General features: G+C 47.5%; 1 protein-coding gene across 1 annotated transcript in view; it reads right to left on the bottom strand.

Moving 5' to 3' along the window:
• Positions 1-525: 525 nt before the first annotated feature.
• The window catches only part of LOC126252512 (uncharacterized), a 302643-nt gene continuing 279184 nt past the window's right edge, over positions 526-23984 (bottom strand). The window contains exons 9-10 of the mRNA XM_049953408.1: positions 14864-15318; positions 526-1152 (exon numbers count right to left, since the gene is read on the bottom strand). Coding sequence (XP_049809365.1) covers positions 526-1152; positions 14864-15318 — 1082 coding nt within the window. The remainder of the gene's footprint in view (positions 1153-14863; positions 15319-23984) is intronic.

Raw genomic sequence — 23984 nt, 5'->3', positions numbered from 1 at the left:
CAACTTTTAAATAGAAGAGATGTGCGCTAGATGATTACTTGATATATTACTTTATTAAGGAGATTCTGATCCTGAGGTGACTGGTTGGACGCGAAATTGGTTAATTGTGATAAATACACCAAACGCGATCAAGGCATCTGTGAACGAAACAGCATTTTTAAAAACTGGGTGGGGTGCTCCACTTTCATGAAGTCAAATTTCGTTTTCATGAATATCTCTGCTGTAGAGAGATGCCGGAACGTATGGAGACATGGCATCTCGGATACGAGCGTCATATCATCAGACGTCAAGGGTTTTTGACCAGTGGATGGGACAGCAGGAGAGCCAGTCTACAGAGAGTCGCCGAAGTTAGAGGTCAGTGGTGGGGTCGGTGGCCCTGGGGTGACTGCAGACGACGGAGAACTTGTCGTCCGCAATGCGCATGTCGCTGTCTGCCGAGCTGCCGGCGGTGGAGGAGGACGCAGTGCGGCCGCGTCCCCAGTGGCGGTCGGAGGCTTCAAAGTCTCCAGCCGCCGACTCCTCGTGTCAGAAGTGCGACAGCTTGCTGTGGACGCGCGGCGACCCGCCGAACGGCAGCCCGGCGTCGGGCGAGTAGAAGTTACCGGCGGCGGCGGCGGCGCCGGGGCCCGCCATGTCGGCGTTGACGGAGGCGTACAGCCCCTGCTGGGAGCCCGCGACGCCGCCCAGCGCCGCCGCCGAGTTGAGCGCGCAGGCGGAGGCGGCGAGCGAGCCGGGCAGCGCGCTGGCCAGGTGCGAGCGCACCGCCGACGACAGCATGAGGTAGGTGCGCGGCACGAAGACGGCGACGACGACGCAGCAGGCGGTGGCGGCGAGCCCCGAGGCGAGCGCCGCGTCGCGCCACGCGTCGCCGGCCAGCAGGAAGGCGGCCAGCCAGCCGGCCCAGACGGCGGCGCTGAGCAGCGCGGCCGCCAGGAAGCAGGCGCCCTCGCGGTAGTTGCGGCGCGAGCGCGCCGCCAGCGGCGACACCGACACCAGCAGCAGCAGCAGCAGCGCGTCGCAGCCCAGCTGCAGCGACAGCGCGACGCCGCCGCCGCGGCACGCCTCGCGCTGCCCCGCGCCCGACGGCCACTCCAGCCAGAACTGCAGCACCAGCGTCGACGGCGTCAGCGCCATCAGGAAGCACAGCGAGCTCTGCGGACACAGTAGCCGGCTCCCTCAGTCGAAATCTTTTTCTTTCTTTCTTTCTTTCACTTTGCTCCGGAGTCCCGCAATGTGAGCAGGGTCGGCGTGGTTACAACGAATTTGGCAAGGTTAATTTAAAGGCGTGGCCAGATTCTTTTCCTGCTGCCACCCCATACCCCCCCAGGAAGGAATCAGTGTACCCCAGCTGTCTGCATCTAGTGTAAACTATGAAATAGTGCGGAAGCATTACAGATGTCCGCGTGTCGTGTAACTGAGGCGGGATGTGGGGACCAGCCCGGTATTCACCTAGCGGGAGGTGGAAAACCGCCAAAAAACCACATCCAGGCTGGCCGACACACCGGCCCACGTCGTTAATACACCGGGCGGATTCCATCCAGGGCCGGCGCGCCTACCTGACTCCAGGAAGAAGCGAATTAGCGCTCTCGGCTGACATGCCGGATCCCTTAGTCGAAATCTCCTCGGGCAGGAAGTGGTGTGCTGAGGCCCCCTTGCAAAGAAAGGCACACATTTAGCCAATGCCACGACGCCTGCAGCTGTAGTGGCCGCCAGCTGTTACAGACCTTCAGCCACGCCGCTACAACACTTGCTCCTGGCACTATGCTCCAGTTTAGGACAGCTACCTGTTCTGTGGGATCGTTTAATGCGAGCTGACAAGGAACCCCTTCAGTGTGAGGCCGTAAGTTCAATTTTTAGTAAGGCTTGTCTGGAAATGTTATGTTAACAATCACAACAGGAAAAATGTTAGCTAATAATGACTCACCTCGGTTCTGAGAGTTCCGGGACCCGCGCAGAAACTTGAAATAGAGATCAACATAAACATCATTTTCGCCGACATAAAAGTTTTCAGCCGGCCGGTGTGGCCGAGCGGTTTTAGCCGCTACAGTCTGGAACCGCGCGACCGCTACGGTCGCAGGTTCGAATCCTGCCTCGGGCATGGATGAGTGTGATGTCCTTAGGTTAGTTAGGTTTAAGTAGTTCTAAGTTCTAGAAACTGATGACCTCAGAAGTTAAGTCCCATAGTGCTCAGAGCCATTTGAACCATTTGAAAAGTTTTCTGGGTTTGGTACTGCGTCATAATGTAAAAACTACTGCTGCTATAGAAAAACCAACGTTTCGGCCATGATTGCAGCGGCCTTCTTCTCGGTCTAATGGTGCGTTCTAGCTATGCAGTGTCCTTTATATTTCGTTGTTAGTGTTCACTGCGCATACCATTACGTCATAATTTTAAAAGGTAGGTAGTTTCATTGGTCACTTGAGGAAGAAGGAGAGGGAACTTTATTTTAATAGGTTATTGCGGTGGAGGGAGAACGTGACCTCTGTTGTTCATTGATTGGTGACCACCGTCGAATGAGAAGTTTGCTGATGTTTACCAACTGCTGGGCGTCGGCCGCGCGGCGGCAGTTACTCGCTGGTAGTGCTCGTGCCTCGTGTTGACAGTGCGGTCTGTTGGGCTCTGATTGCTGGCAGCCAAGATGGGGCAAGCCTGAGTCCATCCTCCCTGTTCATGTTGTTAGGGTGTTTAAGTATTTCGATGGCCCCTTTTATTGCTCATGAAAACCACACATTGCATGTTGTACCACCATACACCGAGATCTTCAGAGTTGGTGGTCCAGATTGCTGTACACACTGTTATCTCTAATACCCAGTAGCACGTGCTCTTGTATTGATGCATGCCTGTATTCGTCGTGGCATACTATCCACAAGTTCCCACCCCTCAACAGCGATTCGGCGTAGATCCCTCAGAGTGGTTGGTGGGTCACATCGTCCATAAACAGCACTTTTCAATGCAACCCAGGCATGTTCGGTAGGGTTCATGTCTGGAGAACATGCTGGCCACTCTAGTCGAGCGATATCGTTATCCTGAAGGAAGTCATTCACAACATGTGCACGATGGGGGCGCGAATTGTCGTCCATGAAGACGAATGTCTCGCCAATATGCTGCCCATATAGTTGCACTATCGGTCGGAGGATGGCATTCACGTATTGTACAGCCGTTACGGCGCCTTCCATGATCACCAGCGGCGTACGTCGGCCCCACATAATGCCACCCCAAAACAGCAGTGAACCTCCACCTTGCTGCACACGCTAGACTGTGTATCTAAGGCGTTCAACCTGACCGGGCTGCCTCCAAACACGTCTCCGACGATTGTCTGGTTGAAGGTATATGCGACACTCATCGGTGAAGAGAACGTGATGTCCATCCTGAGCAGGCTCATCTGTACTGCGCTGCATGATGTCGTGGTTGCAAAGATGGACCTCGCCATGGTCATCGGGAGTGGAGTTGCCCATGTGTAGCCCATTGCGCACAGTTTGAGTCATAACACGAATTCCTGCGACTGCACGAAAAGCATTATTCAACATGGTGGCGTTGCTGTCAGAGCTCCGCCGAACAATAATCCGTAGGTAGCCATCATCCACTGCAGTAGTAGCCCTTGGCCGACCTGAGCGAGGCATCTCATCGGCAGCTCCTGTCTTTCTGTATCACCTCCATATCCGAACGACATCGCTGTGATTCACTCTGAGATGCCTGGAGACTTCCCTTGTTGTGGGCCGTTCCGGGCACAAGTAACAATGCGGACGCGATCGAACCGCAGCATTGACCGTCTACACGTGGTTGAACTGCAGACAACACGAGCCTTGTACCTCCTTCCTGATGGACTGACTGCAACTGATCGGCTGTCGGACCCCCTCCGTCTAATAGGCGCTGCTCGTGCATGGTTGTTTACATCTTTGGAAATAAATGATATGATTTTACATCTTTGGGCGGGTTTAGTGACATCTCTGAACACTCAAAGAGACTGTGTCTGTGATGCACTATCTACAGTCTCCGTCTGTCTCCAAAGAGTTCTGGGAATCGGAGTGATGCACAATTTTTTTGACGTGTGTACATCCGTAGTGCGACAGAAAATCAGTGTCCTGTTGGTGCAGAGATCAACCTTCTGTGGGATGTATGTATTACACTCCACAAAATGTACGTCGTCGACATTCAAGAAATGTTCAAAACAAACCACTGATTTGCACCATGAGCACAGAGTGAAAAATGGCGTGCCACAATGATCACAGAGGTTCGTACCATCAAGATCGAAGGCGAACTCCTTGGGAGTTACAAACCGTGCAGAACATTGAGCTAGGTATGCGTTCTTTACAATGTATATAAAATCATATTGGTGCAACTGAGTGATGAGAACTAATGGAATATGATGGCATGCAACTGAATGCGAAGCAGTCGGTCCTGAAGCTTATTTCTTAGCCCATTTTCCCATTCTTGCCTGCTGTGACGTAAATATTTCCTACTGCTCTTTCAAGATCACGCACACGAGAAAGAATCGTAGGGGGCAGAGCGCCGCCAACTTCCCCAGCACAGTAAATAACTTCCCAGACAATTTACCATCCAGATTAATAGTCGGCATAATTGAAACGAATGCATTAAAGCACTGGTGTTAGTTGATCTTGATAGAACTATTTTGATACCTCTAATTTCCAGAGTTCCTTTCGTCTGCCTTTCCTCTTCAAATTTCGATTGGTCACAGTTGACAACAAATTCCTTACTGAACGATGGGATAAGTTTATATATCTCATCTACAAATTTTCGTGCCGAATGCGCTGTTTGGTGTACATCGTCAAGTTGATACTTTGTTTGTAATTTATTTATCTTACGTGTTCCAATTCTGTGGCAATGTTTGAAGTTACGCAATCATACCCTGCTTCCCTTGAAATCCTTGTAAACTATGTGGCGCAATTTAATGGATAATGGATAATGTAGTAGGTCAATATCACGCACATTCTGTAAATTGTATGGAGCATCCTTGGAACTTGCAAGCACCAGCTTTTCTAATGAATGAGCCTTGTCCTACCTTGAATATCAGTGGGGTTCCTTTCTGATGAAATGTCACCTGCCGGCCGGAGTGGCCGAGCGGTTCTAGGCGCTACAGTCAGGAACCGCGCGACCGCCACAGTCGCAGGTTCGAATCCTGCCTCGGGCATGGATGTGTGTGATGTCCTTAGGTTAGTTAGGTTTAAGTAGTTCTAAGTTCTAAGGAACTGATGACCTCAGAAGTTAAGTCCCATAGTGCTCAGAGCCAAAATGTCAACTTCTGCGACATATAATGCGCAAGCAGTTCAACTACGCTCTGTAGTCTTATGCTGCGCTCACCGTTGGATACCTCCAGTCCCGCCGCCTGATGCCATTAGCAGCCAATACTATGGTTGCATGGTAGGCAATATTGGCCTTTTGCAACCTCACACGCAAGGGGTTCCTTATAAGTTTTATTTTTTTCATTTCCTTTCTTACAATTACATGGTTAATACACAACCGGACTAAATAAAGTATGCAGAAATGAAACTTCACGTATTGAGAAGATATGTGATTTTCATGATTACAGACTCGAATCAAATTTACAAAGAATGCGGCAGTACTCGTATGAGCCGAGTTATCAATATGATGTACCACTCACTCTGGCTTGAATGCATGCACTGATTCGTTGGGGAAGGATGTCACTAAACCATTGAATACTCTCATGATGAACCTTGGCCCACAATAGTTGTAACTAGTCTTTCATGTCCCGGACACTGGCACAGGGGTGGAGTTGATATGTGAGCTGTTCTCATACGTTTTTTACTGGAGACAGGTCTGGAGATTTTGCTGTCCATGGGAGTACCTCAACATCAAGCAGACAGTTCAGAGATAAAGGTGCTGGATGTGAACAGCATAGCCTTGTTGAAAAATGGCACCACGATACTGTCGCATAAGAGATGACATGGGAGGACGCATGATGTCTGTGGTGCACCTCTGTGCTGTCCGAGTTCCCTCAGTCACTACTAGCCGTAGTCATACCCAATGGCTCCTCACATCGTGACACCAGAAATAACGCTGCTGTGACTCCACAAAACATTGGAAGAATGGGACCTCTCCCACGTAGCCACACTGCTCGCCTACGACGTTCGTCAGGGGTAATGTAGAACTCCCTTTCATCGCTGAACACAATGCAACGCCATTAATCAGTAGTTCATGCCTCCCAGTCAAGCTCCAAATGCAGCTGCTTGTGTTGCGGTGTCAAGGATAACCTACAGATGCAACAGTAATTCTCTAATACGGCCACTCTTTGTCTATGACTAGTAGCGCAAAGTGACACAGAATGTTGCAGGAGATCTATTATTGGTTCTCAGATGGCCGGCGCAGACGTCAAGATGTGACACTGCGCTTGGTGCTCGATATGCTCCCTTGTGGTGCTTAGACACTGTCGACAGGAATCTTGACGATCGGTATTCCTGGCCTCACGTTCTCAATCAGATCAACACTGCACCGCATTCGAATGCTCCAAAAACATGGACATTGCGCCGTTCGACCAGTCGTCGAAATGGAGGCCCACAATGACGTCCCATTCAGACTGTCAGGTGGTGACGGCGCTTCCTCATACGCGTGTCAGGCCTCTCTGCATATTTCACAGTGTTCACTCAGTGCCGGCCGGTGTGGCCGTGCGGTTCTAGGCGCTTCAGTCTGGATCCGCGTGACCGCTACGGTCGCAGGTTCGAATCCTGCCTCGGGCATGGATGTGTGTGATGTCCTTAGGTTAGTTAGGTTTAAGTAGTTCTAAGTTCTAGGGGACTGATGACCACAGATGTTAAGTCCCATAGTGCTCAGAGCCATTTGAACCTTTTTTTTTTATCACTCAGTGCATGGCGCTTTTCACGTCCGTTTTGTAACCCACTAGGCCCAGTAAATACACTAAACGTGAACAACGCTAACGCACTCTGATGGCCGTTCTACCTGCCGTAGAAAATTGCGACTGTCCGCTGATTGTGTGTAAGTGTTCGAAGTTACGAGGGCTATTCGGAAAGCAAGATCCGATCGATTGCGAAATGAAAACCACAGTGAAAATACGATTATGATTTGCATAAATGTGTTGGACAGTGCCTCTAGTATGCCCGTGAAGCGCGTCACGTTGCTCATTTTAGTTGTGAGCGCACAGTGAGCACGTGAAGGTGCCTAGAAAATAGTGTCTCTCTCTATGTACAGGGTGACAATTATTGAACTATATGAAAAGAAACGCAAATTAGTTACAAACTATGCCCTGCACACACTTTATTCAACATGTATACGTCACTGCAGATGTTCGGATTTAGGTTATGACGTGTTAGATATGCCTGGGTGCAGTCGAATAGCGAAATTCTGCATGACCCGCTGAAGTGTCGGAACATCGATGCTGTCGATGATCTCCTGAATTGCTCTTTTCAGCTCAGCAATGTTTTTGGGGTTATTGCTGTAAACCTTGTCTTTAATGTAGACCCACAAAAAGGAGTCGCATGTGTTCATATCCAGAAAATATGGCGGCCAATCGAGGCCCATGGCATTGACATCTGGGTACCCCAGAGCCAGAATGTGGTCCCCAAAGTGCTCCTCCAGGACATCACTCTCCTGTTTCAGTGGGGTCGAGCTCCCTCTGGCGTGAACCACCTCTTGTCGAAGTGAGGGTCACTTTGGATAATGGGGATGAAATTATCTTCCAAAACCTTCACATACTATTTAGTGATCACTGTGCTATCATGGATTATCGCATCAATAATTCCGTGGCCGGACATCGCACACCACGCAGTTCAAATGGTTCAAATGGCTCTGAGCACTATGGGACTTAACATCTGAGGTCATCAGTCCCCTAGAACTTAGAACTACTTAAACCTAACTAACCTAAGGACATCACACACATCCATGCCCCAGGCAGGATTCGAATATGTGACCGTGGCGGTCGCGCGGTTACAGACTGAAACGCCTAGAACCGCTCGGTCACACGGACCGGCCACACCACGCAGTCACCCGTTGAGGGTGAAGAGACTTCTAGATTGCGAAATGCGGTTTCTCAGTCCCCCGAATGCGCCAATTTTGCTTACTGACGAACCCATCCACATGAAAGTGCGCTCCATTACTAAACCAAAGCATACATGCGCATACTAATTCCCAGCATGTCCCGCAGCCAACTCTGCAGTTTGAACATCCTAACGCAACCAGTTCAGAAGTTATGACGATTTCGTTTCATATAGTCCAATAATTGTCACCCTGTGTGAGTGCTTGTAAGAGATTTCGCCTCATTTCATGCAGCCCACACAATGTACACTACTGGCCATTAAAATTGCTACAGAGCGAAGATGACGTGCTACAGACGAGAAATCTAACCGACAGGAATAAGATGCTGTGATATGCAAATGATTAGCTTTTCAGAGAATTCACACAAGGTTGGCACCGGTGGCGACACCTACAACGTGCTGACATGAGGAAAGTTTCCAACCGATTTCTCATACAGAAACAGCAGTTCATCGACGTTGCCCGGTGGTTGTTCTGGGTATTGATTTCTCAGGATCTATGCACCCAAATTGCGTGAAAATGTAATCACATGTCAGTTCTAGTATAATATATTTGTCCAATGAATACCCGTTTATCATCTGCATTTCTTCTTGGTGTAGCAATTTTAATGCCCAGTAGTGTAACTGTAGTGCATTTCCTTCTTCATGACAGCTTCCGGCCGGACACTGCAGGGCGATGAGGACGCTCCTTCAGTGTTTTCAATGGGATGTGTTTGATCTCCCCCCCCCCCCCCCCACACACACACACACAGAGCAGATTTGGCTCAGTTTCATTTTCATCTCTGTTCACATGAAGAAAAAAACAATGTTCAAATGTGTGGGACTTAACTGCTAAGGTCATCAGTCCCTAAGCTTACACACTACTTAACCTAAATTATCCTAAGGACAACCACACACACACCCATGCCCGAGTGAGGACTCGAACCTCCGACGGGACCAGCCGCACAGTCCATGACTGCCAGCGCCCAAGACCGCTCGGCTAATCCCGCGCGGCTCACATGAACCACTGCGTATGAAGGCAACATCTTGGCACAGACAATAAGCTACAAAAAAATGGCTCTGAGCACTATGGGACTCAACTGCTGTGGTCATAAGTCCCCTAGAACTTAGAACTACTTAAACCTAACTAACCTAAGGACAGCACACAACAATAAGCTACAGATCGGCGTACGGAATTGGCAGAAAGCAAAGGCAGCTGCTTTCTGCGACGACGGCACTGGAAAGTTGGTACAATGCTACGACAAATGTCTCAGTCGGAGAGGCCGTTATGTAGAGAAGTAGATGCAAGGTGTAGCTAACTGTTGCAAATAAAACATTCTTGGTTTTCACTGCTGTTTCCATTTCGCGACCGATGTCTTCTGGGTGCTTCACTTATTTACCCACGCAGTGTATTTTATCAGTTATTACTGCTGCTGCCCGCATCTCGTGGTCGTGCGGTAGCGTTCTCGCTTCCCACGCCCGGGTTCCCGGGTTCGATTCCCGGCGGGGTCAGGGATTTTCTCTACCTCGTGATGGCTGGGTGTTGTGTGCTGTCCTTAGGTTAGTTAGGTTTAAGTAGTTCTAAGTTCTAGGGGACTGATGACCATAGATGTTAAGTCCCATAGTGCTCAGAGCCATTTAGTTATTACTGCTATATGTTGCACGTTATGTCATATTTAACAATGACAGATGCAATTTCGTTGAATGTTATTTAGCAGAACAGTTCTGTGTCGCTCTTTTTGCTAGGGGAGTGCCGTACGTGATCAGTTGAGAGAATCAGTTTTCGAGTTACGTGCCTACTTCAACAAAGAAGCACTAAATGGTGCCTGTTTTACTCCGTTGACGAGTTAATGGTAATACCTGTAATAGGTTCCAATCTAAACTAAAACGCTACATGAAATACGACTAGAAAATGCGCTGAAAAATAAAAAAGCTGGAAAATTAGATGAGAACATCGTATAAATAAATGGATTACCAAGATATATTTCTTTGCTGAGGAAGCAATATGTAGTCATGTTTATTATCGTAGAAAGAATCATCCGACACTAACAGCAAGTTTCCCGCCACCCTATTCTGCACGAAATGGGTTTCCTGTGAGGGCATTTCTATGGTCTTCAGCTATTGTGAAGAGAAACACGAGCTGGGTGGCAGTGATAATTTTTAAGCCAGACGCAGGAGGTAAAGGTAAATGAAGTGGTTTTGGTTGATAAACTATAGGGTCAGTTGAGGCCATGATCTCAACCTGGGCTGGATTTTACAAAAAGAGTGATAAACAGGTTGTTCAGAACTACAGACCAACATCGCTGACGGCCGCCTCTTGCACGATCCTAGAGCAAATTGTAAGCTCAAACATTATGACATTCCTAGAGGAAAACAAAATTTTTTCAGAGAAACATCACGGATTCGTGAAAAACCACCCGTGTCAAGCATAAATTGTTTTCTTCATACACGAAAGTGTTCAAGCAAGAGATGCAGATTGCGTCTTCACAGATTTCCGTGAGGCATTCGACACTGCAGTACACCGTTGACCGTTAACCAAGGCACGATCGTCTGGAGTGTCTTCACAAATATGTGGCTGGTTTGAGGAATATTTAGCTAATAGAACCCAGTATGTTGTAATGGATGGGGAATGTGCCACAGAAATGAATGTAACATCGGGATGCTCCAAGGAAGCTTTCGTTATACCGGGTGTTTAAAAATGAGTATCAGTAGCACCAATTAGATTCAATTTACAATTATAAATAATACATCAAATGAAAGACAAACTCAAACAGTTTTGTTTGTATACCTGTGTCTATGCGCATGCACTGTTTTCTGAGTCTTCTGGTAGAAAGCGCTAGTAACAAACATGGCGACTAGTGAACAGAAAGCTTTTGTGTTTTACTGTTTGTAGGGACTGAATATGTTGTTGCAGTGCAATATGCGTTCCCTGTTAGGTCCAATAGTAATTCTCCAAATGATAATAACATCCGTAGATGGTATCATAAGTTTGAAGATACCGGCGGTCTTTGCAAAAGGAATAGTAAGGGAAGACTAGCAGTGACTGAAGAGCGTATTGAACTAGTGAGGTCTGTCACATGTAGCCCCAATATATCTGTTAGTTAGGCTAGTTGACGTCTGTCTGAAATTTTTTAAGGATGTGCTTGAGTGTGTCCTTACAGTATGCAGTTGTTACAAGCTCTGAAGTCTACAGACTACAGTTTATGTGCCAGCTTTACAAACAAAATGTTGCTGCATACGATGAAGATTTACTGGATCGTCTCGTCTTCAGTGATGAATCGAGATTTCATCTAAGTGGAAATGTGAACACACATAATGTGCTCATATTTAGGTCAGCAAATCCCCAAAGGACGGTACAGTTGCAACGAGACTCCCCTTTATTGATTTTTCTTGTGTCATCTTGCCGAAAAGTTTATGATCCTTTCTTACTCGGTGTTTCTTATGTTCCGCACATCTATGGCTCTTTCGTCAAGTGGAAGAAGCGTAACCATAGACCTTTATTTCGTAGCAATGCCACCTAACTGGCATAAACGAGTACGAGAACGGTTAAACGACGTTGTACCCAACCCCTGAACTGGTCATAAGGGGCCGGATGACAGAGCTTGTTTCGCATGGGCGCCACCTCCATCCGATTTGATGCCATGCAATGTTTACCGTTGGGGATTCATACAGGATCATGCGTTTGTGCTTCCGCTTCAAGCTGATCTACCCGAATTAAGAAACAGGTTTGAAACAGTCGTTGCAACAATCACTCCAGACATACTGATCAAGGTTTAGGAGGAAGTCGCCTTTCGACTGGATGTGTGCCGTGTGACGAACGGTGCTCACACTGAACACACTGTAAGAAAAACTGTTTGAGTTGCAATGGCTCGCCAATATTTACGCTGACTCGGTAGATGAGCGCAGGCGCCAAGGGTTAAGGCTATAACGTCGTCTTAGACGAATCACAGAGCACGGCGACATCCAGTGCCCCCTGATCCTGGAACTGAGAACTCCAAGAGGATAGTTTTTCTACCATATGTTGGTGGCGTGTCCTTTAGGATTCACAGACTGAAAAAAACATCAATTGAAATGTGTCTTCCGCTCTCCAGCTCATGTGAAAACTATTCTGGGTTCTATTAAAGACGACTTGGGTATAAGGAGACCAGGGATATATAAAATAACGTGCGTTTGTGGGAAATCATACATTGGCCAGAAGGATAGATGTGCAGAACATAGACGTCACACCAGACTGCATCAGCCACAAAAGTCTGCTGTGGATGAACACTGTCTAGACACGGGACACAGCATGAACTACGGAGAGACAAAGATCCTTTTGTCCGCTGCCACGTACTGGGACTCCATAATTGAAGAAGCAGTCGAAATTCGTATGAGTAACGACCTGATCAATAGAGACACGGGATTTCAACTCAACAAGGCGTGGGAACCAGCTCTGACGGTACTAAGGCAACGTCGACCGCAATCGAACGAATCCGAGTCAACACGGACGGAGAATCGAAGTCCGCATATTTAAACTGGGCACCAACACACTGCACGCACGCACGCTGGGCCGCAGATCCGCGCTTTTCCCGTGTCAAGCCCATGAGAAACCCATGGCCCGTTTGTACGGCAGGGGACACTGGATGTCGCCGTGCTCTATTATTCGTCTACGATAAAGTTATAGCCTTAACCCTTGAAACCTGCGCTCTTCTAGCGAGTCAGCATATATATTGGGTATCCATTGCAGCAACGCCACCCCTCCAAGACCCAGGCGATCATCACAGGCCGCACCACCCGCTCCTTCCGTCTCCATGATTTCTACCTCACCATTTGTGGCCGTCCTATCCACCTCAATCCTACCCTCACCCTCTACCGCCACCTCACCTCGACTCCCCATCCCCTTACAATCCAACAAAAAGCTCACAACAGACTCCACCACCTGAAACTCCTGTCTGGCTGGACATGGGGACTGCATCCTCCCACCATTCTTCACAACTACAAAACCTTGATCCACCCCATCCTTTGTTAAGCCAGCGTTGCTTGGATTTCCGCTCCTCCCAGATTCTATAAAGCCCTCCAAATCCTCGAGCGCCATGCACTCCGCCTCGCCTTCTGCATCCACCTTCTGTCCCCCACACGCATCCTGTACAACCTCATCCCCTTTCCCCACCTTCTCCCTTTCCTTGAACACATCTGCACCCTGTATATTGTCCGCCCCATCGATTCTCCTCACCGCCTGGTGTCTCCCTTCCTCTCCACCCCCAGCCCATTGCCACGCCTTTACCATTGTGTCACACCGTCTCTCCATCTCCATACCCTCCACCTCCTTTCCCAACGCAACTTCCAGCAACTACCCCTCCTGGATGGTGAACTCCGCCATGACGTCTAACCTTCCTACCAACTCTAACCCCACCTTCCTCCCGCCTCCTCCTCAGGGGTCCCTTCCTCCCCCCTCCCGTCTCCTGAGCGGCTTTCCCCCCTCTCCTGTGATCCCCTTCAGTGTCTCTGCACTCCCTCCTGCCTTGTCTTCCCTCTTCATCTCCCGCCCTGCCCATCTCCTGCCTCTTGGTGTGCCCCCTGCCCCCCTTTTCCTCTTCCTCCCACTCCCCATCCCTCCTCCCCTCTTTTTTCTTCCTCTCCGACCAATGTACCAGCGGTTTTTATTCTTTGTGAGTGTTCTGTCGTTTCCAGTGGTTTTGCTCTTTAAGTGTCTCGCTCTGTGTGATTTTTATACTGTGACCGCCTTTTAACTTGTGTTTGACTCGAGTGATTTTAAGTACACAAAGAATTTCCAACTGTGTTCTTTTAACTCTCTGTCGGCTTTTTAAATGTCCCCCAATTTCCCCGTATTAGTGCGACCCGCCAGGGCAGCCGAGAGCACTAACGGGCTGCTTCCTGTACTCGGGTAGGCGCGCTGGCCCCGGATCGAATCCGCCCGGCGGATTAACGACGAGGGCCGATGTGCCAGCCAGCCTGAATGGTTTTGAGGCGGTTTTCCACGTCCTGCTAGGTGAATACCTGACTGGTCCCCACGTTGCGCCTCAGTTACACGACTCGCAGACATCTGAACACGCTCGCACTATTCCCTTAATTACACTCGACGCAGACAGTAGGGGTACACTAATTCCATCCTGGGGGGTACGGGGTGGTGGCAGGAAGGGCATCCGGCCACCCCTTTCCACTAACCTTGCGAAATCCGTTCCTAACAATGTCGACCCTCTGTCAGCGCAGGACATGGCACCAGTGAAGGAAAGAAAGTGAAAGAAAGAATGTCCCCGTATTAGTGTATATTTTAACTCCCATCGTCTCCATTTACTGTATTTTATGTCCCCCTTTTTACCCCTATTTTTATGTAAGAGTTCCCTTTGTATTTTTGTTAAAGCCATTTGGCTGAAGAGTGGTGGACTGTGCCCCTGCCTGAAATTAAAATAAAGGGAAAAAAACCAGCAACACGTCAATAAGCACCTGAAGATGGCGAGCAGCTGTCTCGTGGAAATATTATGCAGCTTCTACAACATTATCCGACTGTCTATGTCCTATGAGAATAACATTTAGTATAGTAGTTTAACATTTAGTACAGCTACATATTTCCCAAGAGGGGCTTGCTGTAAACTGATAGTTAATAATTCTAGACCTTCTGATAACGTATTCATGTCTGTCAATCACGCTTGACGCAAACAAGTACTCCATTCTGGTCACAAATTCAGAATTCTGTACGGTGCTACAGTAATAAACATCGCTTCCACGTGATACATACTTGGTCCATCGTAGCTCAGAGTGCGTCATTGCGGCACAACTCGACAGTGTCGAAATGGAAGAAGAGCAATGGAAAGAAGTGAGAATCGTTTTTGTTCCAGAGACTGCGCAGAGGTGACAGGCGTTGTACCTGGAGGTAGCCGTTGACGTGGCTGAGGAAACTGCTGGCGACGGCGCCGTCAGCGTCGCAGGCGGCGAGCATGAGTGCGCGCGCCAGCATGAGGGAGAAGAGCAGCGCGTAGGAGAGGGCGGCCGCCGAGGCCCTGGCGGCGCACAGCAGCGCCTGCAGCGGCGGGGCGCGCGCGCGCACCAGGAAGGCGGCGGCCGTGGCGAGCGCGCCGGCCGTGGCCAGCAGCAGCAGCAGCGTGAGCGCCGGCCGGCCCTCCAGCACGTCGCCGGCCGCGACGCGCCACGCCAGGTGCGCGCCCACCGCCACGCACACCGCCAGCCCCAGCGACACCACCGCCGCCACCGCCGCCGCCCACGGCTCGGGCCGGAACTCCACCTCCCACTGCGGCCACGCTGCCTCCGCCGGCTCTGCGGCTGCTGCCGCCTCCTCGTCGAATGTGTAGCACGTCTCGTTACCTGGAAGCGAATTTAGGTGATATACGACTTCTAAATCGAGAAGGCGTCAAGCAACGAATGTCGAATTACGATTAAGTGAACTACACGGTTAAATATTCTACATACTCCGCAATCCACCATACGGTGCGTGTCAGAGGGTACCTCGTACGACAACTAGCATCTTCTCTCCCTGTTCCACTCCCAAACAGAACGAGGGAAAAATGACTGCCCATATGCCTCTGTACAAGCCCTAATGTCTCTTATCTTATCTTTGTGGTCTCTCTGCGAAATATAAGTTGACTGCAGTAAAACTGTACTGCAGTCAGCCTCAAATGCTGGTTCTCTAAATTTCCTCAGTAGCGAGAATGAGATTTTCACTCTGCAGCGGAGTGTGCGCTGATATGAAACTTCCTGGCAGATTAAAACTGTGTGCCAGACCGAGACTCGAATTCGGGACCTTTGCCTTTCGCGGGCAAGTGCTCTACCAACTGAGCTACTTCTGCAAGTATAGCTGTAAGAACCGCAAGTAAAGCTGTGAGGACGGACGTGAGTCGTGCTTGGGTAGCTCAGATGGTAGAGCACTTGCCCGCGAAAGGCAAAGATCCCGAGTCCGAGTCTCGGTCGGGCACACAGTTTTAATCTGCCAGGAAGTTTCATATCAGCGCACACTCCGCTGCAGAGTGAAAATCTCATTCTGGAAACATCCCCCAGGCTGTGGCTAAGCCATGTCTCCGCAATATCCTTTCTTTCAGGAGTGCTAGTTCTGCAAGATTCGCAGGAGAGCTTCTGTAAAGTTTGGAAGGTAGGAGGCGAGGTACTGGCAGAAGTAAAGCTGTGAGGACGGGGCGTGAGTCGTGCTTGGGTAGCTCAGTTGGTAGAGCACTTGCCCGCGAAAGACAAAGGTCTCGAGTTCGAGTCTCCGTCCGGCACACAGTTTTAATCTGCCAGGAAGTTCCTCAGTAGCGATTCACGAAAAGAACGCCTCCTTTCCTCTACACACTCCCACCCGAGTTCCTGAAGCATTTCCGTAACACTCGCGTGATGATCAAACCTACCAGTAACAAATCTAGCAGCCCGCCTCTGAATTGCTTCTATGTCCTCCCTCAATCCGACCTGATAGGGATCCCAAACGCTCGAGCAGTACTCAAGAATAGGTCGTATTAGTGTTTTATAAACGGTCTCCTTTACAGATGAACCACATCTTCCCAAAATTCTACCAATGAACCGAAGACGACTATCCGCCTTCCCCACAACTGCCATTACATGTTTGTTGTTTGTCCCACTTCATAGGCGCTACAGTCTGGAACCGCGCGACCGTTACGGTCGGAAGTTCGAATCCTGCCTCGGGCATGGATGTAGGTGATGTCCTTAGGTTACTTAGGTTTAAGTAGTTCTAAGTTCTAGAGGACTGATGACCTCAGTAGTTAGGTCCCATAGTGCTCAGAGCCCAATTCATATCGCTCTGCAATGTTACGCCAAAATATTTAATCGACGTGACTGTGTCAAGCGCTACACTACTAATGGAGTATTCAAACATTACGAGATTCTTTTTCCTATTCATCTGCATTAATTTACATTTATCTATATTTAGAATTAGCTGCCATTCTTTACACCAATCACAAATCCTATTCAAGTCATCTTATATCCTCCTACAGTCACTCAACAACGACACCTTCCCGTACACTACAGCATCATCAGCAAACAGCCGCACGTTCCTATCTACCCTATCCAAAAGATCACTTATGTAGATAGAAAACGACTGGAGGAAAATGCTCCTATCGGAGCGCAAAGAACGCGATTATGCTCCTGTTTATTAAAACTCTCTGCCTGAAAAATTGCTGACAGCTGCCTCATCCTACCTTGCTCAACACCTTTAAAATTTTTTCTGAAAACTTTGGCATGCGAGCGTGCTACCGCTTATTTTTGACATGCAACTGACCTCTCATTCCCAAAAGCTCCCCTAAGTGTAACTCGCTGACACCCACTTGTCACTCATACCCATCAATTGCCACTTACCCGTTCTCACTCATTCATTCAGCCGAACTGACTGTCATCTCTTTGTGTGCCTCTAGACAAGGTTGTCCACTGATAGTGACCGGGCCAAATATCTCACGAAATAAGCATCAAACGACAAAATTGCAAAGAACGAAACTCGTCTAGCTTGAAGGGGGACACCAGATGGCGCTATGGTTGGCCCGCTAGATGGCGCTGCCATAGGTCAAACGGATATCAACTGAATTTTTTAAAAATAGGAACCCCCATTTTTTATTACATATTCGTGTAGTACGTAAAGAAATATGAATGTTTTAGTTGGACCACTTTTTCGCTTTGTCATAGATGTCGCTGTAATATTCACAAACGTGTAAGTACGTGGTATCACGTAACATTCCGCCAGAGCGGACGGTATTTGCTTCGTGGTACATTATCCGTGTAAAACGGACAGTTTACCAATTCCGGAAAAGGTCGATATCGTGTTGATGTAAGGCTATTGTGATCAAAATGCCCAACGGGCATGTGCTATGTATGCTGCTCGGTATCCTGGACATCATCCAAGTGTCCCGACCGTTCGGAGGATAGTTACGTTATTCAAGGAAACAGGCAGTGTTCAGCCACATGTGAAACGTCAAACACGACCTGCAACAAATGATGATGCCCAAGTAGGTGTTTTAGCTGCTGTCACTGCTAATCCGCACATCAGAAGCAGACAAATTGCGCGAGAATCGGGAATCTCAAAAACGTCGGTGTTGAGAATGCTACATCAACATCGATTCCACCCGTACCATATTTCTATGCACCAGTAATTGCATGGCGACGACTTTGAACGCCGTGTACAGTTCTGCCACTGCGCATAAGAGAAATTACGGGACGATGACAGATTTTTTGCACGCGTTCTATTTAGCGACGAAGCGTCATTCACCAACAGCGGTAACGTAGACCGGCGTAATATGCACTATTGGGCAACGGAAAATCCACGTTGGCTGCGACAAGTGGAACATCAGCGACCTTCGCGGGTTAATGTATGGTGCGGCATTATGGGAGGAAGGATAACTGGCCCCCATTTTATCGATGGCAATCTAAATGGTGCAATGTATGCTGATTTCCTACGTAATGTTCTACCGATGTTAATACAAGATGTTTCACTGCATGACAGAATGGCGATGTACTACCAACATGATGGATGTCCAGCACATAGCTCGCGTGCGGTTGAAGCGGTATTGAACAGCATATTTCATGACAGGTGGATACCATGGCCCGCACGTTCACCGGATCTGATGTCGCCGGATTTCTTTCTGTGGGGAAAGTTGAAGGATATTTGCTATCGTGATGCACCGACAGCGCCTGACAACATGTGTCAGCTCATTGTCAATGCATGTGCGAACATTACGGAAGGCGAACTTCTCGCTTTTGAGAGGAATGTCGTTACACGTATTGCCAAATGCATTGAGGTTGACGGACATAATTTTGAGAATTTATTGCATCAATGTGGTATTTACAGGTAATCACGCTGTAACAGCATGCGTTCTCAGAAATGATAAGTTCACAAAGGTACATGTATCACATTGGAACAAGCGAAATAAAATGTTCAAACGTACCTACATTCTCTATTTTAATTTAAAAAACCTACCTGTTACCAGCTGTTCGTCTAAAACTGTGAGCCATATGTTTGTGACTATTACAGCGCCATCTATCACAAAGCGAAGAAACTGGTCCAACTAAAACATTCATATTTCTTTACGTACTACACGAATGTGTAATAAAAATGGGAGTTCCTATTTAAAAAAAACGCTGTTGATATCCGTTTGACCTATGGCAGTGCAATATAGCGGGCCAACCATGGCGCCATCTGGTTTCCCCCATCAAGCTATACAAGTTTTGTTCTTTGTAGTTTTTTCGTTTGACGCTTATTTCGTGAGATATTTGACCCGGTCACGATCAATGGACCACCCTGTATATCACTGACCCCAGTCTCGCAGCCACAGTCTGTCTCGTTCTGTCCTACTACTATTGTTTACTTTCACTGTCACTGTCTCCCTTTTGTTGCTAATATCTCATTCATTCCATTCCACCGCTGCAGTCCCCTCTCAGTCACTGTCCCTCCGTTCCTCATTGTCATTCTCATAGACTGTATTTTATTATCAGTATCTCTCACCCACTACCACGTTCTCCTTGTCTTTATTCCTCTCCCAGTGCACCGTCTCCTTAACTCTTTTCCTAACACTCTTCTGTCACTGTCAACATGTTCCGCTGCCACTGTGTCCCTCTCTGTGGTTCACACTGTCATTAGCTCTTTCAGCATAAAAAAGCGTGAATATATTCACATGCCAAAATTTATGGGAAAACTTTTAAAGTTGCTGAAGAAGGTAGACTGGGGCAGCTAACAGCCCACTTTTCAGTCAGAGTATTCTAATAAAGAGGTGCCTTTTTTGTGCTCTGGTAGGAGCATTATTCCACTGGCTCCCTTCTTTTCTTCACTACAACAGGGCATGTCACTCAGATCAAAAGTACTTTATGAGTAAGTAAAATTTTGGTAGTACGAGTACAGTTACGGGAAACTGAATATCGCAAAAACATATAATTTTACACCTTGGTCGTATTTCTATGCGCACAGAAATTTCGCTTGTGCTTCAGTACTACAACAACGTGGGGTTCCCAGAAGAATTCTGATGATAACGGAGAAACTTTACAGCATATTCCTCTGTGCTACGTGTCTTTATAACCTACGTTTTCGTCTCACGCTGAATTTTACGTGTATAAATAGCGTAACTTTGGACTACTGCATCTAGGAAACGAATAAAGATACCAAGGAAATTTTCAAGGCTGATCAAAATCAGGGTCTTAGATATATATATTGTAAAAATAACAGGCATTTGCTGTCAATAGCTATCTTGGAATCCGCGGCTGGGTTTTGGTACCTAAAAACCGTGTTTTCTGAACCGACAATGACCTGAATGGTGCCTTCATAAGTCCCCCAAGACGCACCATAGACCACATCTAATGCAAAAAGAACCAACGAATTGCTCCATTTTCTGTGGAATGTGTAATATGTAATATTCAAAACGCTTACTGTAGGATAGTTACAGTAAGCCGATCATTCTGCTGAGTATAGAAATTGACCAAGGGCTATCCAAAACACTTTGTCGCCAATAGAACCCGAGGTTCGAGCCCGGAAAAAATCCCGTTTCTATGCGCGGCGTCTTGGCACACATTAGGTAGCGCATGCTGTCGCATGTGTGCCGATTAGCACTTCAGCATTACTGCACAAGGTGGGTATTAGTAATGGCATTTACATTCTGTGTATAAAGAAGGATTACACAGCTGGTTTTTCATTCTGAAATCGTATCTCAATCAGCTTTTTACTGAGGAGATTGTGTTACGCTTCCAGGAAGAAGGAGAAATGTCTATCACCAAATGTCTCAATTCGACAGCAGCAGTGGGCTATATGGTCATGAGGAACGGTCAGTGTTCAGGGATATGGCAGGAACGTTCATTCGAAGCAAAGAAGTCTAGTAAACATGGACCCTAAAATGCATGACCAAGAGAGCTATGAACGCTTCTTTATTTTCGATACTGTGAAACAAATCTCTTTTACTGTTAGCTCTTTGATTCCCGTGTTTTGAGAGATGGCAGTACGTACCAAAAGAAGAAGAAAATGTTCAGTAAGTGTGGGCTCTAAAGTGAATGCCTTAAGAGCTATGAACACTTATTCATCTACACCAACATGGAACACATCTCTTCTATTGAACAAGTGCTCATAGCGCTTAAGGTACGTATTTTAGGCACATGTTTACTAGACCTTTTCGCTTCAAATGACCATTACCGTCATATTCCTGAATGACGACCGTTCCTTCTAGGACACCCTGTACATGTTGCAGTGCAGCATCCCGTGGTATTACCTCTCACATAGTTGGGATTTCACGAATGACACATGACGATGGGCTTAGGTCAGCTGCACTCAACACAAAAAAAAAAGAAAAAAAAGGCTCTAAGCACTATGTGAGTTAACATCTGAGGTCATCAGTCCCCTAGACTTAGAGCTTCTTAAACGTAACTAACCTAAGGACATCACACACATCCATGCCCCAGGCAGGATTCGAACCTGCGACCGTAGCAGCAGCGCGGTTGCGGACTGAAGCGTCTAGAACCGCTCTGCCACAGAGGCCGGCAAACGCCTTGCAAGAACTCAATAGCCGCACACGAGAAGCACCTCATAAGGCAGATGTATTGTTCATTCAACCGTGCAGGGTCGAATGGCCACGTCAGGAAATGAGCTTCTTTGCAACAAGACAAGTATCCATACCGACAGTGCGACGTCGTCTGGAGCCTCACTGACTGTCAGCAAGGCGACCATGAGTGCAGAAGAGGGGGAGGGGCCCCGGCACTGGTGCAGCCAACAAGTCTGAACGCAGAAGTGATACCTCGTTGCGTTTCCAGATGAATCACTTTTCTGCATCATGGTGGACGTATCAATGTGTGGAGGATCCAAGAAGATGGAACACTGCCAGACTGCATTCGACATCATCACAAAGGCCCAGCACCTAACATGATGCCATCGCGTACAACTGAATATAGAACACAATCACCTCTGGTTAACATAGTTCTAACTTTGACTTCCGGCATTCCATTTGTGACGTGTTACGGCCACTTCTGAGCCCTAACTTCAAGGTCTTTACAATTTTCAACCAAATAATGGATTGCTGTCCTGACCTAACTCGATTCTTTTTCCCCATTCAATAGTATGGGGTTATGAGGGTCATACTCGTCATTCCAGATCTTACAGCCGCGTCACGCGCTGTTAGGGAGAGATCCTGGTTACAAAAAGAAAAGTTTCTACATGGACAGTATGATGAGGCTGGAGCAGTACAGTCAACACGGCGACCACTGTTGCGTCTCCTCATGGCTTTTCAGTAGAGTGAGACGTGTCAAAAGAGGTGCACTTAATGACAACTCTGGATACAGAAGTGGCGCCACCTCGTATCTTCAGACAAATCCTCTTTCTGTGTACAGCATCACGACCAACGCACCTCTCTGTAGAGGCAGCGACAGAAAGAACGTTGTCGTCATATGGGTCTAGCCCTGGGGAGATAGTATGGAATGCCATTGGGTACAAATCAGGAATATCCTGGTTCACACAGCGGGTAATCTGGAAAGCAGCCATAATATTTCTGACATCTTAACGGTGGTGGTTGTACCTTATTTCGAGATTTCCATGACATCATCAGTCAGGAATATAATACAAGACCATATGTTCCCTACGTGGCCTACCTCGATACAGATGTTGTTCGTCTGTTGTCTTGGTTAGTACATGTTTCAGATGTCTCACCCATTGAAAACACCTGGTCAAGGCTTCCCAAGAGACTGTCACGCCACCATTCGCTATCAGCTATGGCCGATGAACCCTGCCATGGAGTTGAAGCATTGTGGAATGGCGTACACGTATCTCTCATCCAACCCCAGTTCGAATCGATACCCAGCCAGACTGGAGTTGTTGCAAGGGAATTTGATAGGGTGCATTTAAATCTAAGGATTCTTCAAGTCTGTCCTTGGACAACATCCAACTCAACCATTTTTCCTACTGCTGCCAATGAATTTCGTATTTAGGCAGAAATTCTGCTGTATTTATTAAGACATTCAATGTACTTTTGGGAACCATCAGTAAGATGTTACACGAGAATCTCAATCTCATGAAGAACTAAAATCGATGTATATTCGTACAGCATCCAACTCCATATCATTACGTTCAGTGTCTACAGTTCTGTTAATAGATATTCAGATTAACGCTGTGCACCACGTAACTGCCAAAGTTGTATTTATGACAGTCACATATGATACACCACGTCACTCACAAGCGAACAAGGTAGGAAAGTGCCTGCTGATGGTGACCGTAGCGTCGGAGGTTGCCGACTTCCCGAAACAATTCAGAAGTGTCCAGAGATAGGCTTACGCAATGTCATATCTCACTATGAAACTTCAAGTGTACACTTTACATCTGGTTGTACGTGATTTCTCTCACTTCCCAAAAGCAAAAGTATCCATCTCCAGGTTTTTTCTGGATTGCTAAGACCAGCAGTGTTTGTCGATAGAGCGTTCCTGAACACTGTTGCAAGGAAGCACACTTAGTTAAGTAACTAATTCTTTAGAGACAAAGCAGTATTGCAAACAATATAAAGAGAATACTTTCGAGAAGGTGTCAACAAATATTTTCGGTATAACAAGAATTTGCATATGGTTTCATGATCTGAGTGATTCTCTAAAAGAATGCACAAATAAATACATAGTTTCGTATAGTATAGATCAGTCTAGTCTTTGCTACAACCATTCTTGAATTGCAATAGCATTGCACGTTACTGAAATCGATAAAATTGCGGGTAGGGTATGCTTTAGATATCAATTGACATGCGAGCAGTCCTGTCCATATTAAACGAATGGCATTAGACAATTGATTCGTATTGGGAGAGTCTGAATACAAATTCATTTCGAATGAATTTATATTCCCATGACTTTCGGAACTTAAATAAGACAAATTTTCCAGTGGTTCTCATTCCGAGAGTGTGGTTTATTTCTGATCTCAACGTTGTCAGGGCGCTCAACCCTAGCCTTCCTCCACAGTTCATCTGCGATGAGACTAAAAGAGAAAAGCACTCGCTACCAGTCCTTCGTCGTTAATTAGTTCCCGATAAGTATCTGTT

This window comes from Schistocerca nitens, chromosome 4 (assembly GCF_023898315.1).
Source record: "Schistocerca nitens isolate TAMUIC-IGC-003100 chromosome 4, iqSchNite1.1, whole genome shotgun sequence".
Lineage (NCBI taxonomy): Eukaryota > Metazoa > Arthropoda > Insecta > Orthoptera > Acrididae > Schistocerca > Schistocerca nitens.
Note: the sequence above shows the minus strand (reverse complement) of the source record. Positions and strands in the feature narration are given on the sequence as shown.